The sequence below is a fragment of the Aethalodelphis obliquidens genome, unplaced genomic scaffold (assembly GCF_003676395.1).
Source record: "Aethalodelphis obliquidens isolate GAN/ISIS:26980383/991018 unplaced genomic scaffold, ASM367639v1 scaffold72, whole genome shotgun sequence".
Classification (NCBI taxonomy): domain Eukaryota; kingdom Metazoa; phylum Chordata; class Mammalia; order Artiodactyla; family Delphinidae; genus Aethalodelphis; species Aethalodelphis obliquidens.
In genome coordinates this window covers 12,854,632-12,877,006 of record NW_020838016.1, presented here as the reverse complement: position 1 = coordinate 12,877,006, position 22,375 = coordinate 12,854,632, and the positions used below count along the sequence as shown (strand labels likewise).

Below are 22,375 nucleotides of genomic sequence, written 5' to 3'. Positions count from 1 at the left end.
CTAGTCCTCAGTCATTTAGAAAGACCTGTGTGTACTAAGAAATTTTAAGTCTTCCAAGAAACATTTTCAGTTTGGGCTATCACTGTTTCCGACATTTCAAGCAGTATGATGATCCTATTATATTCTGTGACATGATTTTATGATTCTATTTGACAATAAAAATGAAGTAATTTTTTATTGTAAAAATTATGTTTGGTATAATATAAAATTTGAGAAAGGATTATATAAATAAGCGTTCAACTAATGATAATACCTTAGGAATATGTTAAAGTTAAATAATATCATATTTTCCTCTGTGTTCCGGATAATGAGGAAAGAAAGCAGATTACTCATTTTAGATATACCCTTTTTATTTAACCATCATAAAAGATGAAAGGATTTTTATATGATATTTTGTAATTTAATTTATTATTTTATTTACTAAGAGATGATTATAATGTCAGTAAGTCATAACCTTCATGCGAATGTTAATATTTAAGCCATTTTTTTCATTTAAAAGTATACATAGTCTGAAAAAAATATACATAATCTATAAATGATAAATTGTTTATAATGTGTTTATAGACAAAAGTATGTAAAGGTGAGTTTATTTCTTAGTTACTTTCTCTAAATCTCATGCTATTAGGGATAACAACTTTTAAATTATAAACAGTTTTAAAAATCACGTATAATCCCACTACCTTCTCATATTGTTTTCATTCATAGTTGCTTTCAGTATTTATGTCCTTGTGGTATATAGATATGAGTATTAATATTTTTCATTTGTTTTCATAATGGTGTATAAACAATTTTGTGCTTTTTAATTACCATTTTATTTGAAATACGTTTTTAATTCTACATAATTATTTTCATACTTGTCTAGATACAATGTAATATAAATCAGCTTTTAGATAGAAACCATGACTTCTGGTTTGAAATTTTACTTTTTATTCTTGAAACTTATTTACTGTTAGTAACACATCATAAGATTTGAATATTTGAATACCTAACTTTTTCTTTTAAATATCAGTCATTATGAGATTGGTAGGATTTTTTTTAACATCTTTATTGGAGTATAATTACTTTACAAGGGTGTGTTAGTTTTTGCTTTATAACAAAGTGAATCAGTTATACATATACACATATGTTCCCATATTTCTTCCCTCTTGCATCTCCCTCCCTCCCACGCTTCCTATCCCACCCCTCTAGGTGGTAACAAACCACCAAACTGATCTCCCTGTGCTATGCAGCTGCTTCCCACTGGCTATCTATTTTACGTTTGGTGGTGTATATATGTCCATGCCACTCTCTCACTTTGTCACAGCTTACCCTTCCCCCTCCCCATATCCTCAAGTCCATTCTCTAGTAAGTCTGTGTCTTTATTCCCGTCTTACCCTTAGGTTCTTCATGACCTTTTTTTTTTCTTCTTCTTAGATTCCATTATATATATGTTAGCATACGGTATTTGTTTTTCTCTTTCTGACTTACTTCACTCTGTATGACAGAATCTATGTCCATCCACCTCACTACAAATAACTCAATTTCGTTTCCTTTTATGCCTGAGTAATATTCCATTGTATATATGTGCCACATCTTCTTTATCCATTCATCCGATGATGGACACTTAGGTTGCTTCCATCTCCTGCTATTGTAAATAGAGCTGCAATGAAAATTTTGGTACATGACTCTATTTGAATTACGGTTTTCTCAGGGTATATGCCAGGTAGTGGAATTGCTGGGTCATATGGTAGTTCTATTTGTAGTTTTTAAATATAATTTAATATAGATTTGTAGTTTTTAAATATAATTTAATATAGATCCATTGATCTATATTTCTGTTTTTGTGCCAGTACGAAACTGTCTTGATTACTGTAGCTTTGTAGTATAGTATGAAGTCAGGGAACCTGATTCCTCCAGCTCCATTTTTCGTTCTCAAGATTGCTTTGGCTATTCAGGGTCTTTTGTGTTTCCATACAAATTGTGAAATTTTTTGTTCTAGTTCTGTGAAAAATACCAGTGGTAGTGTGATAGGGATTGCATTGAAGCTGTAGATTGCTTTGGGTAGTAGAGCCATTTTCACAATGTTGATTCTTCCAATCCAAGAACATGGTATATCTCTCCATCTATTTGTATCATCTTTAATTTCTTTCATCAGTGTCTTATAATTTTCTGCATACAGGTCTTTTGTCTCCTTAGGTAGGTTTATCCCTAGATATTTTATTCTTTTTGTTGCAGTGGTAAATGGGAGTGTTTTCTTGATTTCACTTTCAGATTTTCCATCATTAGTGTATAGGAATGCCAGAGATTTCTGTGCATTAATTTTGTATCCTGCTACTTTACCAAATTCATTGATTAGCTCTAGTAGTTTTCTGGTAGCATCTTTGGGATTCTCTATGTATAGCATCGTGTCATCTGCAAACAGTGACAGCTTTACTTCTTCTTTTCTGATTTGGATTCCTTTTATTTCTTTTTCTTCTTGATTGCTGTGGCTAAAACTTTCACAACTATGTTGAATAAGAGTGGTGAGGGGGGGAACCTTGTCTTGTTCCTGATCTTAGTGGAAATGCTTTCAGTTTTTCACCATTGAGGACGATGTTGGCTGTGGGTTTGTCACATATGGCCTTTATTATGTTGAGGAAAGTTCCCTCTATGCCTACTTTCTGCAGGGTTTTTATCATAAATCGGTGTTGAATTTTGTCGAAAGCTTTCTCTGCATCTATTGAGATGACCATATGGTTTTTCTCCTTCAATTTGTTAATATGGTGTATCACATTGATTGATATGCATATATTGAAGAATCCTTGCATTCCTGGAATAAACCCCACTTGATCATGGTGTATGATCCTTTTAATGTGCTGTTGGATTCTGTTTCCTAGCATTTTGTTGAGGATTTTTGGATCTATGTTCATCAGTGATATTGGCCTGTAGTTTTCTTTCTTTATGACATCCTTGTCTGGTTTTGGTATCAGGGTGATGGTGGCCTCGTAGAATGAGTTTGGGAGTGTTCCTCCCTCTGCTATATTTCGGAAGAGTTTGAGAAGGATAGGTGTTAGCTCTTCTCCAAATGTTTGATAGAATTCGCCTGTGAAGCCATCTGGTCCTGGGCTTTTGTTAGTTGGAAGATTTTTAATCACAGTCTCAATTTCAGTGCTTGTGATTGGTCTGTTCATATTTTATATTTCTTCCTGGTTCAGTCTTGGCAGGTTGTGCATTTCTAAGAATTTGTCCATTTCTTCCAGGTTGTCCATTTTATTGGCATAGAGTTGCTTGTAGTAGTCTCTCATGATGTTTTGTATTTCTGCAGTGTCAGTTGTTACTTCTCCTTTTTCGTTTCTAATTCTGTTGATTTGAGTCCTCTCCCTTTTTTTCTTGATGAGTCTGGCTAATGGTTTATCAATTTTGTTTACCTTCTCAAAGAACCAGATTTTAGTTTTATTGATCTTTGCTATCGTTTCCTTCATTTCTTTTTCATTTATTTCTGATCTGATCTTTATGATTTCTTTCCTTCTGCTAACTTTTGGGTTTTTTTGTTCTTCTTTCTCTAATTGCTTTAGGTGCAAGGTTAGGTTGTTCATTTGAGATGTTTCCTGTTTCTTAAGGTAGGATTGTATTGCTATACACTTCCCTCGTAGAACTGCTTTTGCTGCATCCTATAGGTTTTGGGTCGTCGTGTCTCCATTGTCATTTGTTTCTCAGTATTTTTTGATTTCCTCTTTGATTTCTTCAGTGATCACTTCGTTATTAAGTAGTGTATTGTTTAGCCTCCATATGTTTGTATTCTTTGCAGATCTTTTCCTGTAATTGATACCTAATCTCATAGCGTTGTGGTCAGAAAAGATAGTTGAAACAATTTCAGTTTTCTTAAATTTACCAAGGCTTGACTTGTGACCCAAGATATGATCTATCCTGGAGAATGTTCCATGAGCACTTGAGAAAAATGTGTATTCTATTGTTTTTGGATGGAATGTCCTATAAATATCAATTAAGTCCATCTTGTTTAATGTGTCATTTAAAGCTTGTGTTTCCTTATTTATTTTCATTTTGGATGATCTGTCCATTGGTGAAAGTGGGGTGTTAAAGTCCCCTACTATGTATATGTTACTGTCAATTTCCCCTTTTATAGCTGTTAGTATTTGCCTTAGATATTGAGGTTAGATATATTGGGTGTGTAAATATTTGCAATTGTTATATCTTCTTCTTGGATTGATCCCTTGATCATTATGTAGTGTCCTTCTTTGTCTCTTTTAATAGTCTTTATTTTAAAGTCTATTTTGTCTGATATGAGAATTGCTACTCCAGCTTTCTTTTGATTTGCATTTGCATGGAATATCTTTTTCCGTCCCCTCACTTTCAGTCAGTATGTGTCCCGATGTTTTAAGTGGGTCCCTTGTAGACAGCATATATATGGGTCTTGTTTGTGTATCCATTCAGCCAGTCTGTGTCTTTTGGTGGGAGCATTTAGTCCATTTACATTTAAGGTAATTATCGATATGTATGTTCCTATTCCCATTTTCTTAATTGTTTTGGGTTTGTTATCCTAAGTCTTCTCCTTCTCTTGTGTTTCCTGCCTAGAGAAGATCCTTTAGTATTTGTTATAAAGCTGGTTTGGTGGTGCTGAACTCTCTCAGCTTTTGCTTGTCTGTAAAGGTTTTAATTTCTCCATCAAATCTGAATGAGATCCTTGCTGGGTAGAGTAATCTTGGTTGTAGGTTTTTCTCCTTTATCACTTTAAATATGTCCTGCCACTCCCTTCTGGCTTGCAGTTTCTGCTGAAAGATCAGCTGTCAACCTCATGGGGATTCCCTTTTGTGTTATTCGTTGTTTTTCCCTTGCTGCTTTTAATATGTTTTCTTTGTATTTAATTTTTGATAGTTTGATTAATATGTGTCTTGGCGTGTTTCTCCTTGGATTTATCCTTATGGGACTCTTTGTGCTTCCTGGACTTGATTAACTTTTTCCTTTCCCTTATTAGGGAAGTTTTCAACTATAATCTCTTCAAATATTTTCTCAGTCCCTTTCGTTTTCTCTTCTTCTTCTGGGGCCCCTATAATTCGAATGTTGATGCATTTAATGTTGTTCCAGAGGTCTCTGAGAGTGTCCTCAGTTCTTTTTATTCTTTTTTCTTTATTCTGCTCTGCAGTAGTTATTTCCACTATTTTATCTTCCTGGTCACTTATCCATTCTTCTGCCTCAGTTATTCTGCTATTGATCCCTTCTAGAGTATTTTTTATTTCATTTATTGTGTTGTTCATCATTGCTTGTTTCCTCTTTAGTTCTTCTAGGTCCTTGTGAAATGTTTCTTGCATTTTCTCTATTCTATTTCCAAGATTTTGGATCATCTTTTTTATTATTATTCTGAATTCTTTTTCAGGTAGACTGCCTATTTCCTCTTCATTTGTTAGATCTGGTGGGTTTTTGCCTTGCTCCTTCATCTGCTGTGTGCTTCTCTGTCTTCTCATTTTGCTTATCTTACTGTGTTTGGGTTTTCCTTTTTGCAGGCTGCTGGTTCGTAGTTCCTGTTGTTTTTGGTGTCTGTCCCCAGTGCCTAATGTTGGTGCAGTGGGTTGTGTAGGCTTCCTGGTGGAGGGGACTAGTGCCTGTGTTCTGGTGGATGAGGCTGGATTTTGTCTTTCTGGTGGGCAGGTTCACGTCTGGTGGTGTGTTTTTTGGGTTGTCTGTGGTCTTATTATGATTTTAGGCAGCCTCTCTGCTAATGGGTTGTGTTGTGTTCCTGTCTTCCTAGTTGTTTGGCATAGGGTGTCCAACAGTGTAGCTTGCTGGTCATTGACTGAAGCCAGGTGTTGGTGTTGAGATGGAGATCTCTGGGACATTTTCGCTGTTTGATATTACATGGAGCTGGGAGGTCTGTTGTGGACCAGTGTCCTGAACTTGGCTCTTCCACCTCAGAGGCACAGCACTGACTCCTGGCTGGAGCACCAAGAGCCTTTCATCCACACGGTTCAGAATAAAAGGGAGAAAAAGTAGAAAGAAAGAAAGAAAGAAAGAAAGAAAGAAAGAAAGAAAGGAAGGGAGGGAGGGAGGGAGGGAGGGAGGGAGGGAGGGAGGGAGGGAGGAAGGAAGGAAGGAAGGGGATAAAATAAAATAAAGTAAGATAAAATAAAATAAAGGTATTAAAATAAAAAATAATTATTAAGAAATAAATTTTTTTTAAAAGTTAAGAAAAAAAAAGGAACAGACGGACAGAACCCTAGGACAAATGGTGAAAGCAAAGCTACACAGACAGAATCTCACACAGAAGCATACACATACACACTCAAAAAAGAGGACAAGGGGAAAAAATAATATATCTTGCTCTCAAAGTCCACCTCCTCAATTTGGGATGATTCGTTGTCTCTTCAGGTATTCCACATATGCAGGGTACATCTAGTTGATTGTGGAGCTTTAATCCGCTGCTTCTGAGGCTGTTGGGAGAGATTTCCCTTTCTCTTCTTTGTTCTCACAGCTCCCAGTGGCTCAGCTTTGGATTTGGCCCCGCCTCTGCGTGTAGGTCGCCGGAGGGCTTCTGTTCTTCGCTCAGACAGGACAGGGTTAAAGGAGTAGCTGATTTGGGGACTCTGGCTCACTCAGGCCCTGGGGAGGGAAGGGTACGGATGCGGGGCGAGCCTACGATGGCAGAGGCCGGCATGATGTTGCACCAGCCTGAGGCGCACCGTGCGTTCTCCCGAGTGAGTTGTCCCTAGATTCCGGGACCCTGGCAGTGGCGGGCTGCACAGGCTCCTGGGAGGGGAGGTGTGTGGAGATTGACCTGTTCTCGCACACAGGCTTCTTGGTGGCGGCAGCAGCAGCCTTAGCGTCTCATGCCCATCTCTGGGGTCCGCGCTCTTAGCCGCGGCTCGCGCCTGTCTCTGGAGTTCCTTTAAGCAGCGCTCTTAATCCCCTCTTCTCGGGCACCAGGAAACAAAGAGGGAAGAAAAAGTCTCTTACCTCTTTGGCAGGTCCAGACTTTTTCCTGGACTCCCTCCTTGCTAGCCGTGGTGCACTAACCCCTTCAGGCTGTGTTCTCGCTGCCAGTCCTCTACTGGTAGTATTTTCATACAAACACGTTAAATGTAAGAAGAGCACATCACCTAATTTGCACATGAAAACAAGTCATTTCTGAAACGAATTTGATTTACAATCTAAATAGGGATCATAATTTTGTGCATATAAACCTCAGTGCTTGGGTCACTATGACCTTGAATAATTGGATGAGTTGAAAAAAATAAAGAAAAAAGTAAGAAAGAAAAGATTCAGTTGGAAAAGTTTCTCTGCCAATGACATGACATCACCCTTGGAACCATTTTGATATTGTGAAAAAAGAATCAGGAAAGTACTACCACCTCGTAGCTGGGGACTGCCCATAACAGCCTAACTACATAAACAGTTTTCTGTACTTTCCAAAGCTGCCAGCATAAATGTCTGAGATTTTTAATGAAGAAAACAGACGTAAATGGAGGGTGGTGGTGATGGTAACCTCTGCCTGTGTGATGAGAGATCTAAAAGAGGGAGGTTTCCAGTCTTAATTATCTATGAAAATCAAATTTAGGTGAAAAGTAGAAAGTAGAAAAGTTATAATATAGTTTTAATTCTGAGAAAACTAAATGTAATGCCTTCTGTGCTCTAACCTTTTAAAAAAGAGATTGATCATTTTCATATTCACACAGGGATCCTAAGAGACAGATCAATAATTCATGAAATAAATATTTATTTCTTATGAGATTTCTGAGATGAGGAAAGTGCCAATGTTTATATATAGATGGGAATTCTAGATATGTCCAACTCTGTGGGGGATTTTTTTTCTTTCTTTTAAAAAAATTCTTTCCCAGGATATATAAAACACTAGCCTTTAAAAAATTTCTCACTAGCCTTTTAAAAAATTCCTGTTAGAAATAATGCTTAATAGAGAATCCATTTTCGCATGGACCTTTTTATTTTCTTCAAAACCATAATATTATATAGAACATGAATGATTAAATTAATGTTTGCACTTTAGTTTGACAACAGTAAAATTTTTGTTTTTGTTATAGAGGCATATTCAGATGACCACATTGACTCTTGAAATGTCATTAATGAATGTCATAACTACATATTTCCTGCCTTGTATTGAATAATTTGTTTCCTGAATTATGTAGTTCAATAAGGATGTGAATGAGTTATCTTTTCCACGTCTTATGATTGTGCTGTACAGAATAATGGAACTGTCTACAATATCTGTAGAACACAAAGGTTTTCTCATTGTAATTAATACGGTACTTGTTTCAATAGCATTTGCTTCAGTTTTAGTACAATAGAAATATTTGGATAGAATACCAGATATTTGAGAGGAATCGGATAAAATGGTACTGGACTAATTTCCTCATCTATTCTATACCATAACATCTCTTTTAGGGTCTTAGGAAGCTAGAAAAAGGCAGTTGGCACTTCTGTACATTTTTGACCATCATATTTAATGTATAAACATTTTTTTGTTTTGAGTTCGTTTCGCATTTTCAGTGAAAAGTTAATGATTGTATAAACAGAGTGAGGATTTTAGGTGCTTCCTTTTAACAGTAATATAAAATTACAGCCAAAGCTAGTTTGCTTCAGCTTCATTGTGTTGAGGTGAGATAATTATAGTTTATGACAAGAAATAATAAAAAAATTAAAAACTATAACTGTTCCTACCACTACAGATATTAAAATTGCAGTAGCATGTGTAGTAATTTTTTAAAGAAGATTGGCAGCATTTTCCCTAAAATATTTACACTCTAGATATATTCAAGATTTTTTTTTTTTTGAGGGTTCAGAGCATCTCTCAGTGTGTTTACCTCTCTCTGTCATCCATCTTCCCTCACCTTCTCCTAAACCCAAAACATACACAAGGACTCGGATTTTACATGTAAAATGAATGCCAAAAGATGCTTAAGGAGAAGGGGAGATAAGTCACGAAGGAGATGCTCTGAGAGATCTGAAAGGAGTAAGTGGGGAAGCAATATTGTACTTTATTTTTTTTCCTTCCAGTCTTACAATTGATATACAGCACTGTATAAGTTTAAGGTGTATAGCATAATGATTTGACTTACATATATCATGAAATGATTACCACAATAAATTTAGTAAACATCCATTATTTCATATAGATACAAAATAAAAGAAAAAACAATTTTTCCTTGTAACGAGAACTCTTAGAATTTATTCTCTTAACAACTTTCATGTATAACCTACAGCAGTGTTAATTATATTTATCATGTACATTACATCCCTAGTACTTATTTATCTTATAGCTGAAGTTTTTACCTTTTGATCACCTTCATCTAGTTTCTCCTCCCCTGCCTCCTGCCTCTGGGAACTGCAAATCTGATCTCTTTTTCTGTGAGATTGTTTGTTCGCTTGTTTGTTTTTGAAGTATTGCCTAAAACACCATGTTAGTTCCTGGTGCACAACATAGCGATTCGATATTTCTATACATTACAAAATGATCACCACAATAAATCTAAGTATCATTTGTCACCATAAAAGGTATTACATTATTATGGACTATATTCTCCACGCTGTTCATTTCATGCCCATAGCTCATTTATTTTGTAACTGCAAGTTTGTACCTCTTAATCTCCCTCATCTAATTCTCTCACCTCACCACTCCCATCCCCTCTGGGAACCACCTGTTCATTCTCTGTTATGACTGTTATTTGTTATGTTTGATCATTTGTTTTGTTTTTTAGATTACACATGTAAGTGAAATTATATGGCATTTTTCTTTCACTGTCTGACTTATTTCACTTTGAATAAAACCCTCTAGATTCATCCATGTTGTTGCAAATGGCAAGATTTCTTTCTTTTTTATGGCTTAGTAATATTCCATTTTATATATGTATCACCATTTCTGTATATTAATACATTCATATATTGGTGGACATTTAGGTTGCTTCCATATCCTGGCTATTGTAAATAATGCTGTGAACATAGGAGTGCATGTATCTTTATGAGTTAGTGTTTTTGTTTACTTGGAAAAAATACCCAGAAGTGGAATTACTGGATTATTTTGAGGGACCTCCATACTATTTTCCGTAGTGGATGCACCAATTTACATTCCCGTCAACATTGCATGAGGGTTCCCCTTTTTCCACATCCTTGCCAACACTTATTTTTTTTTGATAATAGCCACTTTAATAGATGTGAGATGATATCTCATGTGTGGTTTTGATTTGCATTTCCCTGAGTGATTAATTATGTTGAGCATCTTTTCATGTGTTCGTTGGCCATTTGTGTGTCTTCTTTGGTGAAATATCTATTCAGGTCCTCTGCCCATATTTCATTGGGTTGTTTGGTTTTTTGATGTTGAGTTGTATGAGTTCTTTGTATGTTTTGGATATTAACCCCTTATTGGACATATCATTTGCAAATATCTTCTCCCATTCAGTGGGTGACCTTTTTGTTTTGTTGATAGTAGTTTCCTTCACTGTGCAAAAACTTTATAGTTTGATTTAGTCCCATTTGTTTATTTTGATTTTGTTTCCCTTGCCTGAGGAGACATATCCAAAAAATATTGCTAAGATCAGTGTTAAAGAGTATACTACCTATGTTTTCTTCTAGAAGTTTTGTGGTTTCAAGTCTTATATTTAGGTCTTTAATCTTTTGTGAGTTTATTGTTGTATATGGTATGAGAAAGCAGTTTGATTCTTTTACATGTAGCTATCCAGTTTTCCCAATACCATTTATTAAAGAGGCTGTCTTTTCTCATTGTATATTCTTGCCTTCTTTGTCATAGATTATTAACCATATAAGCATAGTTTTATTTCTGGGCTCTCTGTTTTGTTCCATTCATCTATGTATCTGTTTTTGTGCCAATACTATACTGTTTTGATTACTGTACCTTTGTAGTACAGTTTGAAATCAGGGAGCATGATACTTCCAGTTTTGTTCTTCTTTTTTCAAGATTGCTTTGGCTATTTGGCACCTTCTGTGGTTCCATATAAATTTTAGGATTATTTGTCCTAGTTCTGTGAAAAATGTCATGGATATTTTGATAGGAATTGTGTTGAATGGAGATTGCTTTGGGTAGTATGGACATTTTCACAATATTAATTCTTCCAATCTGTGAGCATAGTTTATCTTTTCATTTATTTGTGTCTTCTTCAGTTTCTTTCACCAATGTCTTATAATTTCCAGAGTACAAATCTTTTACCTCCTTGGTTAAATCTATTCCTAGGTATTTTATTCTTCTCGATGCAATTGTAAATGAAATTGTTTTTTAAATTTCTCTTTCTGATAGATCATTATTACTATATAGGAATGCAACAGATTTCTGTATATTGTTTATATCTTGCAACTTTTCTGAATTCATTTAGTAGATCTAATAGTTTTTTTGTGGAGTATTTAGGGTTTTCTATATATAGTATGATGCCATCTTCAAACAGTGGCCCTTCTACTTCTTCCTTTCCAACTTGGATGACTTTTATTTCTTTCTCTTGCCTAATTTCTCTGGCAGTGATTTCCAAACTGTTGAATAAAAATGGGGAGAGTGGGCATCCTTGTCTTCTCCTGATCTTAGAGGAAATGCTTTCAGCTTTTCACCATTGAGTATGACAGTAGCTGTGGGTTTGTTATATGTGGCCTTTATGTTGAGGTATGTTTCCTCTATAACACTTTGTTGAGAGTTTTTGTTGTAAATGGGTGTTGAATTTTGTCAGAATTCTTTCTGCATCTATTGAGATGATTATATGATTTTTATCCTTCTTTTTGTTAATGAGGTGTATCACATTGAGTGATTTGCATATATTGAACCATTCTTGCATCCCTAGAGTAAATCTTACTTGATCATGAGGTATGATCCTTTTAATGTATTATTGCATTTGGTTTGCTGGTATTTTGTTGAAGATTTTTGCATCTATGTTCATCAGTAATAATCACCTATAATTTTCTTTTTGGTAGTGTCTTTGTTTGGTTTTGGTATTAGGGTAATGCTGGCCACATAGAATGACTTTGAAAGTGTTCCTTCCTCTTCAGTTTTTTGAAATAGTTTGAGAAGAATAGGTATTAAGTCTTCTCTAAATGTTTGACAGAATTCACCTGTGAAGATGTCTGGTCATGGACTTTTATGTGTTGGGATTTTTTAGATGTTTGATTCAATTTCTAATAATGAGTCTGTTTAGAGTTTTTATAACTTTCTGATAATTCTTGGAAGATTGTATAGGCATACTTCATTTTATTGCACTTTGTTTTATTGCACTTCACACATACGTTTTTTATAAATTGAAGGTTTGTAGCAACCATGTGTTGAGTAGTCTATCAGCACCATTTTTCCAACAGCATTTGCTCACTTCGTGTGTCTGTGTCACATTTTGGTAATTCTCATAATATTTCTAACTTTTTCATTATTGTTTTGTTTGTTATGGTGATCTGTGACCAGTTAGCGGTTATGGTGATAAGTGATCTTTGATATTACTATGTAATTGTTTTGGGGTGTCGTGAACCTCACCCATATAAAATGGCAAACTTAATTGAATATTGAAATGATGACAAATCATTTAGAATATTACATAAATGTAGTTTTAAAGCAGCGGCATAGTTTGAGAGGTTTACTCCAGATTTGAAAAGAGTTCTGCTGTGGGTAAAGTGCTATTAAACAGCACTGCATGCTACAGAGAAATAATTTGTGAAAGGAAGAGTCAGTTGATGTGGCAACTTCATTGCTGTCTTATTTTAAGACATTGCCACAGTCAGCCCACCCTCCAGCAGCCACCACTCTGATCAGTCAGCAGCATCAGCATTGAGGCAAGACCCACAACCAGCAAAAAGATTATGACTTACTGAAGGCTCAGATGATGGTTAGCAATTTTTAGCAATAAAGTATTTTTTCAGTAAGGTATGTACATTGTTTTTTTTAGACACAATGCTATTGCACACTTAATAGACTACACTATTGTGTAAACAAACCTGATATATGCACTGGGAAGCCAAAAAATTTCTGTGACTTGCTTTATTGCGACATACGTTTTACTATGGTAGTTTGGAACTAAACCCGTAATATCTCTGAGGTATGCCTGTATGTTTCTAGGAATTTATCCATTTCTTCTAGGTTGGCCAGTTTGTTGGCATATAATTGTTTGTAGTAATTTCTTATGGTCCTTTGTATTTCTGTGGTGTCCTTTTTAACTTCTCCTCCTTCATTTCTGGTTTTATTGATTTGGGCTCTTTTTTTTTTCCCGAGTTAATCTGGCTAAAGGTTTGTTGATTTTGTATCATTTCAAAGAACCAGCTCTTAGTTTCATTGATTTTTTTTTCTTTTTTTTATTATCTATTTCATTTATTTCCACTTTCATTGTTATTATTTCCTTCCTTCTACTAACTTTGGGTTTTGTTTTTTCTTTTTCTAGTTCCTGTAAGTGTAAGGTTAGATTGTTTATTGTTTTCTGGTTTCCTCAGATAGGCCGGCCTGTATCACTGTATATTTTCCTCTGAGAACTACTTTTGCTGCATCCCACAGATTTTGGATCCTTGTTTTTCCATTTTCATTTGGAGATATTTTTTATTTCCTCATTGGTTTTTTCAGTCACCTATTGGTTGGTTACTAGTATATTGTTTAGCCTTCACATGTTTGTATTTTTTGCATTGTTTTCCCCTTGTGTTGGTTTCTAATCTCACGCCCTTGTGGTTGGAAAATATGCTTGATATGATTTCAGTCTTAAATTTATTGAGACTTGTTCTGTGGCCTAGTGCATCATCTGTCCTGGGAAGTGTTTCATGTGCACTTGAAAAGAAAGTATATTTTGCTGCTTTGGGATGGAATATTCTATACAGATCTATTAAGTCCATGTTCATTGCAGCACTATTTACAATAGCCAGGACATGGAAGCAACCTAAGTGTCCATTGACAGATGAATGGATAAAGAAGATGTGGCACATATATACAATGGAATATTACTCAGCCATAAAAGGAAGTGAAATTGAGTTGTTTGTAGTGAGGTGGATGGACCTAGAGTCTGTCATACAGAGTGAAGTAAGTCAGAAAGAGAAAAACAAATACCATATGCTAACACATATATATGGAATCTAAAAAAAAATTGATTCTGAAGAACCTAGGGGCAGGACAGGAATAAAGACGCAGATGTAGAGAATGGACTTGAGGACATGGGTGGGGGAAGGGTAAGCTGGGACAAAGTGAGAGAGTAGCACTGATATATATACACTACCAAATGTAAAATAGATAGCTAGTGGGAAGCAGCTGCATCGCACAGGGAGATCACCTCAGTGCATTGTGACCACTTAGAGGGATGGGATAGGGAGAGTGGGAGGGAGACGCAAGAGGGAGGGGATTTGGGGATATATGTATACATACATTTCACTTTGTTATACAGCAGAAACTAACACAACATTGTAAAGCAATTATACTCCAATAAAAATGTTTAAAAAAAATTGAAAACATAAAAAAAAAGAAAGGTCCATATGGTCTAATGTGTCATTTAAGGCCAGTGTTTCCTTATTGGTTTTCTATCTGGATGATCTGTCCACTGATGTAAGTGAGGCATTAAGGTCTTCTACTATTATTGTGTTACTGTCAGTTCCTCCCTTTATGTTTGTTAGTATTTGCTTTATGTGTTTAGATACTCCTATGGGTGTGTGTATGTACATGTGTGTGTTGTTCTATCTTCTTGCTGGATTGATCCCTTTCTCATTATGTAATATATTTGTCTCTTTTTACAGTCTTTGTTTTAAAGTCTATTCTGTCTGATATAAGGATTGCTATCACCAATCTCTTTTCATGTCTGTTTGTATGGTATGGAATACCCTTTTCCATCCCCTCACTTTTAGTCCATGTGTGACATTAGATGTGAAGTGAGTCTCTGGTAGGCAGCATGTATATGGATCTTGTTGTTTTTATCCATTCAGCCACTCTATTTTCTGGATTGCAACATTTAGTCCATTCACATTTAAAGTAATTATTGATAAATATGTACTTACTGCAGTTTTGTTAGTTGTATTCTGGTTATTTTTGTTGTTCTTCTGTGTTCCTTTCTTCTCTTGTGATTTGGTTACTTTCTTTACAGTTAATGTTTGTATTACTTCCTCTTTATTTTTGTGTATCTAATATCAATTGGTTTATGGTTACCATGAGGTTCTTATGTAACAACCTATGTATATAGCAGTCTATTTTAAGTTGATCATTGCTTAAGTTTGAGTGTATTCTAAAAACACTACAGTTTTATTCCCCTCTGCCATGTTTTATGTTTTTGAGGTCATATTTTACATCTAAAAAATTTTGTGTATCCTTAAATAATTATTGTAGATATATTTGATATTACTAGTTTTTTATTTTAATCTTCATACTAGCTATATAGTTGGTTGATCCATTACCTTTACTTTGTATTTGCCTTTACTGGTGGCATTTTTCTCTTGCATAATTTTCATATTTCTGGTTATGTTCTTGTCTCTTCTGCTTAAAGAAGTCCTTTTAACGTTTCTTAAAAGGTTGGTTTAGTGGTGATGAACTCATTTACTTTTTGCTTGTCTGGTAAACTGTTTATCTCTCCTTCAATTCTGAACATTAACTTTGCCAGCTAGAGGTTCTTGGTTGTGTTTTTCCTTTAAATTCTTTGAATATGTCATGCCACTACCTTTTGGCCTGCAAGTTTTCTGCTGAAAAATCAGCTGATAACCTCACTGGTTTTACCTTGTATGTGTCAAGTTGTTTTTCTCTTGCTGCCCTTAATACTCTCTTTATCTTTAACTTCTGACATTTTAATGATAGTGTATATGTGAAGATCCCCTTGGGTTCACCTTTTAGGAATTCTCTGGGATTCATGGACTCAAATGTATTTCCTTCACCAGTTTAGGGGAATTTTCATCCATTGTTTCCTCAAACAGGTTTTCTCTCCCTTTCTTTCTCCTCTTTCTGGGACCCCTATAATGCAAATGTTAGAATGCTTATTGTTATTCCCAAGGGTCCTTAAACTATCCTCATTTTTGAAAATTCTTTTTTCTTTTTTGCTATTTTGATTGGGTGATTTCCATTACCCTGTCCTCCAGATTGCTGATCCTTTCCTCTGCATCATCTAATCTGCTGGTGGTTCCCTCTAGTTTCTGGTTTTTCTCTATTTCGTTTAGTTTTTTCTGAGGTTTTTGTCTTGTTCTTTCATTTGGAACATATTCCTTTGTTTCCTCACTTTACCTAATTCTCTGTGTTTGTTTCTGTGTATTAGGTAGATCAGCTATATCTCCTGGTCTTCAAAGAATGGCTTTGTATAGAAGGTGTTCTGTGGGGCCCAGTGGTGTGGTCCTTCCTGGTCACCAGAGCCAGGTGCTCCAGGAACATCCTCTGTGTGGGCTGTCTGCATCCTCCTGTTGTGGCTGGGCTGCAGTTGCTGTGGGTGCACTAGTGTATGGGGCTGGTCCCCAGTACAACTGGCTATAAGGCCTGGCCACAACAGTTGTGGGCACTCTGGTGTACTGGGCTGGCCAATGGGATGGGACCCTCTTTGGGGAGACACTGGTGCTGACCAAGGGCACCTGCTGGGACTGGCAGGGTGAAGGGCTGCTTTAGTGGGGCTCTGGTGCTGGATGAGGGTGCTTGTTGGGACTGGCAAGGTAGGGGGCCACTTTGGAGGAATGCTGGCTATGTCAGGTCCATTGGCAAACCGGAGTGGGGCAAATGGTACATTAAGTTTGATGGAGAGAGTCAGAAATGTCACCTGCTAGTGCCAGGTTGCTAGGTAGAAGGTGAGCCAAATAAAAACAAAACAAATAAAAACACTGGCACCTGCCAGCCCCTTTATACCCAGAGAAAGTTGCAACAGATCCCTGCCCCTCAAGCACATGCCCTAAAATTAGTAAATGAATTTCTTTCTTATATCACCCAGGCACTTTTCTAACTGCTGCCTCTGCACTGGGACTTGGAAAGAGTGAATCTGTGCATGTGCCCTTTAAGAGCAGAGTCTCAGTTTCCTACAGCCCTTCTGCTCTCCTGCACATAAACCCCAATGGTTTTAAAGCCAGATGTTATGGGGGCTCATCTTTCTGGTGCAGGTCTCCCAGGAAGGGGGGCCCAAGGTGGGGCTTGGACCCGTCGCTCCTTGGGGAAGACCTCTGGGGCTCTGATATCCCTCCCACTTGTGGGTTCCTTCACTGGGTACATGGGTTCTGATTAGACTGCTTCTCTGCCCTTCCTACCTGTCTCATTGTAGGTTTTTCTTTTTATCTTCAGTTGTGGAAAGTATTTTCTTCTCGTCTTCAGGTCATTCTCAGAGACGGTTCTCTATCTGTAGTTGTAATTTTGGTGTATCTCTGGGAGGAGGTGAGCCCAGGGTCTTCCTTCTCTGCTATCTTGTTCTACCCCCACTTTAGTTTATTATTGATATGATCTGTGACGTGGCTCTAATTAGGACTTGTTCTAGATCTGTTTTAATCTGCAGGCTTTCTTTTCTTCACGTTGGTGCCCTTGAATCACTGCCCAGAAGTCTGGGTTATAGTGGGTAACATAGTTTCCGAGAAGAGTTTAGTGCCTTTTGGTGATAAAGTGTATACAATATTTGTTTTGTGTGGTGATGGCTGGTAGGGGGTCACGCTGGCACTGCCCCATTCACTGTACACACTGGCACTGCCCCATTCACTGTACACTGTATTAGTAGAATATTAAGGGGATACCTAATGCAGAAAACATGCTTTGAAGTTAGAGGTTTATAGAATGAAAGCACATTGATGGGAGAGGCTTACTTTTTTTCTTCTTTTTGAGAGGGGTCTTTTAATTAATTAATTATTTAATGGCTGCATTGGGTCCTTGTTGCTGCACGCAGGCTTCCTCTGGTTGCGGTGAGCGGGGGCTAGTCTTCGTTGCGCTGCACGGGCTTCTCATTGCGGTGACTTCTCTTGCTGTGGTTGTGGAACACGGGCTCTAGGTGTGCGGGCTCAGTAGTTGTGGCACGTGGGCTCAGTAGTTGTGGCTCTCAGGCTTAGTTGCTCTGCAGCATATGGGATCTTCCCGGACCAGGGATCGAACCCCTGTCCCCTGCATTGGCGGGCGGATCCTTAACCACTGCACCACCAGGGAAGTCCAAGGTTTACTTTTGTTAATACAGTTTTCCTTCTTTTGCTAGATTCTCCTGAATTATTTTGGAAACTATGTACCTAATGCATGGACACAAGACAATGGCTGCACTCTTTGTGAAGTGGATACAATTGACTTGTCTGCAGTAGATGTAAGTGGAATTGACTCTGTGTGAAACGTAGTAATAAAAAATAGTGAGGTGGATGGACCTACAGTCTGTCATACAGAGTGAAGTAAGTGAAAAAGAGAAAAATAAATACCATATGCTAACACATATATATGGAATCTAAAAAAAAAATGGCACTGATGAATCTAGTGGCAGGGCAGGAATATAGACATAGAGAATGGACTTGAGGACACAGTGGGGGTAGGGGGAAGCTGGGGCGAAGTGAGAGTAGCATCGACATATATACACTACTGAATGTAAAATAGTTAGCTGGTGGGAAGCAGCAACATAGCACAGGGAGATCAGCTTAGTTCTTTGAGATGACCTAGAGGGGTGGGATAGGGAGGGTGGGAGGGAGGCTCAAGAGGGAGGGGATATGGGGATATATATATATGCTTATGGCTTATTCACTTTGTTGTGCAACAGAAACTAACACAGTATTGCGAAGCAATTATACTCTAATAAAGATCTATTACAAAAAAAGTACATTGTCATGAAATACAATAATTTGTAAAAGAAAAAAAGCACATTATTTTATAGTATTGATAATATGGTAGATACTGGATTTAAAAAGCTAAAACATGATGACTCCGAAAGTTGCTGGATTTGTGTATTTCCAGCAAAACCAGTTAATAATTGACCCTAGCGAAAAGGGCTTGATTGTTAATATATACTAGCTTGCTATGGTTGGGTGCTCTTGTTTTATTTTAGTCTGGTAACTTGGTCAAAGTGTTGAGGTACAATGCTTTGTTATTTATATGGACTAATTTTATCTGTGCTTGATTTTCAAATTTGATGATTTTAAAATAATACTATATGACTAAGGACTGTTTTAATATTTTATAGATAGTAACTTATATTAATTTCACAAATCCCTTAAGTAGGTAGTGCTGTTGACTGAGTTTTACAGATGAGAAAACTAAGGTATATATACGTTCAGTAACTTACTTAAGGCATGTGATTTTTTTTTTAAGTGTTGGGGGTGGGATTTAAATTTAGGCAGTCTGGCTCCAGATCCTATAATCTTGATCACTGTGCAATTTCGCCTGGATGTAATGTACATATTATATGCCAGACACAATGCTACTTATACATGTGTTTCATAGAGAATTATAGCTATAGTTTAATGTTTATACGTTGAGAGTAAATGAGCAACTGAAAGTAATTATTATGTGTCTATTAAACATTTTATGTATCCTTCTCTCATCAACCAGAGCAGTTTTAGGATATCTTATAGTAACATTTTTCTTCCAAAAAATTTCTCTTGTAACTTGTGTATGAACAATTGAATTCTAGGGATGATTTTGTCATTAAGGCTGATTCTTTCCTTCATTCACCATAGGTTTATTGAGTATCTACAGCATGCCAGATAAGTATAGACAGAAATAAAATTCACCTTAATATAGTTCTGGTGACTCCTGTACCCATGCAAATACAAAAATACTCTCACCGTAAAGCACTCAGACTCCTGAATTAAATAGTTTCTGTTCTATTCTGAAAAGGAGGATAAAGAGTAACTTGTCCACATTTAGGACCTTCTGAATAGAACCCTATTTTACTTGAAAATAAGACTTTTTGGCCAGTCTCTCAAATAACAGACTGCATGTTTCCTATCTGGAAAGAAAGCCAGGAACTTTCTGACTGAAGCTGCATCATGAAGATGTTTAAAAATTCATCCTGATAGTTTTTGCAAAGTCTTCTGGAGAGAGAGTTAAAGCTTTTTATCTGTTTAGTATCCTTTTACATAAACTTTCTGGTGCAAAGATTGAAAAATATTTATATTATAGTTTTTTATCTTTATTTTTTGCATATAGGTGAAAATCACCTAATTCTTAAGCTAAGTTTTTTGTCTTATAGACTGTTAGAAAGGAAAACCATTTTATTATGCAAAATAAATTTCTTATGTGTTTTATATGTGTAGTAATTATGCAACAGGGATATAAAAATTAAAATGATGTGGGTAGTTAAGATCTAGGGGTACCATATACTTAGGTGTGGGCCGTAGGCAAGTTTCTCTATACGTAAAAATGATAATGGCTATCTCAGAGGATTGGTAGGAGGGTTAAATGAAATTATATAGATGTGTATATATAATGATATTTTATATGTATAAATTATATATATGAGGTGCTAAGCCTTGATAATAGCTAACTGTTGTACTCTTAGTATCATTAGTATATAAAAATGAGCTTAGATTGACAATGGAGATGTAGCATGTTGAAGCCCAGTTCTTTACCTACTAATTTATGTGTTCTGAGTTGCTTAACTCTTCTAAGTCCCATTTTCCTCATGTGTAAATTTGGGGTAATAAATAACTTCTAAGGTTATTACAAAATTTAAATGAAATGCATCACATCATTTGATAAGGGAGAGTTGTCATCTAGTTTTTACTCATTTTCCCTGTTAAATTGAGAACTCCTAGAAGGTAGATATTTTGTCTTTAGTTGTTTGTATTTGTTTATTGATTTAGCAATAAATATTTGGGTGACTGAATGAATTGATAAGAAGGACAACAGTGTATGACTTGTACTTCAGTGCAAACAAATAATGTTATTATCCAGATAACAGAGGAATATGTGAGGTATCATGTGTGAAAAGATGGGGGAGAGGTACCTAATTCAGCACTTAACATATATGGTACTTTAAAATATCTTGGGCTTCCCTGGTGGCGCAGTGGTTGAGAGTCCGCCTGCCGATGCAGGGGTCACGGGTTTGTGCCCCAGTCTGGGAAGAGCCCACATGCCGCGGAGCGGCTGGGCCCGTGAGCCATGGCCGCTGAGCCTGCGCGTCCGGAGCCTGTTCTCCGCAACGGGAGAGGCCACATCCATGAGGGGCCCGCGTACCAAAAAAAAAAAAAAAAAAAAAAAAAAGCTGTTATCTTTATTAAAAATTTTTTTCTTGCTCAGTAATGCACTGTATTTATTTATTTATTTTTTTACCTTTTGACCTCCTTCACCCATCTGTATGTAGTTTGTAATTTAAAAATCTATAATCTTTAAAGTCAGGCTTTAAGACACTGATTAAAAAAGGCATTATAAAGAAATCTTTCATATGGTTCTGGTAATAACACTATTACATGGCATTTACTTATGTTTCTTTCTTCCTCAATCATTTGTAAGTTTTCCAAGCAAGGAATTTTCACTCCTTTTAAAAAACGTTTCTTATCACAAGGACGGACTAATAGTGGATATTTCAGAATTGTTCATGCAATGAATGAAAGAAACTATTCTCTGAAACATACCCAAACAGAAATTAAGAAAATGTTAAAAATCGATACAAGATAAAATATATTAGTGAAAGAAAGTAGCTTTCCTTATATATAATATAATGATGAAGCAAAATAAAGTACTATCAGTAAAATGAGATTAAAGGTTCAGGGATAGAAATAAAGTCTCAAGTCCTCTGTGATTGTTTTCTTTGAGCTACAAATTAACCACTAAACTTCCAAACCATGGAAAAAAACATGGAAGCACAATTAGCATTCTGGCTTCATAGATGAAGCTGTCAAATAGATTTAGATCTGAAGGAAGTTTCTTTTAGGACCATCTTAAAGGAAGCATTAAATAGTAAAGCAGGTAGTAACCTTAATTACAGTATCCCTATGTTATACAATAGTGAGTTTCCTCTTCAACCTAAATCATAATGTTAAGATGTGATTCAGTAAAATCACTTTGGTGGGGTCCACAAAAATGTATTAGAGAATTGTCATGGGGCAGTGAAATTTAGAAGGTTAAGTTGTACTGATATTCTAGTTTATGTTTTATGTTGTATTGATTAAAACTTGAATAGAATTTAAAGTAAAACCATGCTAATTCTAATTTGCTTTTATGTTTGCCACAAAACAAAGGTTCACCCAAATGTAACAATAGGTGTTTTTATTGAGCAACCAACCCCTTTCCTACCTCGATTTCTGGACATATTGTTGACACTGGATTACCCAAAAGAAGCAGTTAAACTCTTTATTCATAACAAAGTAAGTATTTGAGAAATGAATATTTTATGGGAAAACTGTTTTGATCTTACTTGGAACTATTTGTTATTATTTAGTCATGTCTAAAAAAATTTTTTAAATTTGAGTTAAATTCAGTGGGGGATTTTTGAAGTCATTACTACTCTGCGTATTTAGGACCTAAGGATTATAGAGTTTAGAAACTAGTATCATACTATTGGGATGAGACACGTGAAACTGTCAATTTTTTGTAGATCAAAAA

General features: G+C 36.1%; 1 protein-coding gene across 3 annotated transcripts in view; it reads left to right on the top strand.

The window, feature by feature from the left end:
* PLOD2 (procollagen-lysine,2-oxoglutarate 5-dioxygenase 2) overlaps nt 1–22,375 on the top strand; it is a 107,389-nt gene that overhangs the window by 65,808 nt on the left and 19,206 nt on the right. For all 3 annotated transcript variants that reach the window (XM_027091631.1, XM_027091630.1, XM_027091633.1), the window contains 2 exons: nt 18,048–18,149; nt 22,012–22,137. In XM_027091631.1, coding sequence (XP_026947432.1) covers nt 18,048–18,149; nt 22,012–22,137 — 228 coding nt within the window. The remainder of the gene's footprint in view (nt 1–18,047; nt 18,150–22,011; nt 22,138–22,375) is intronic.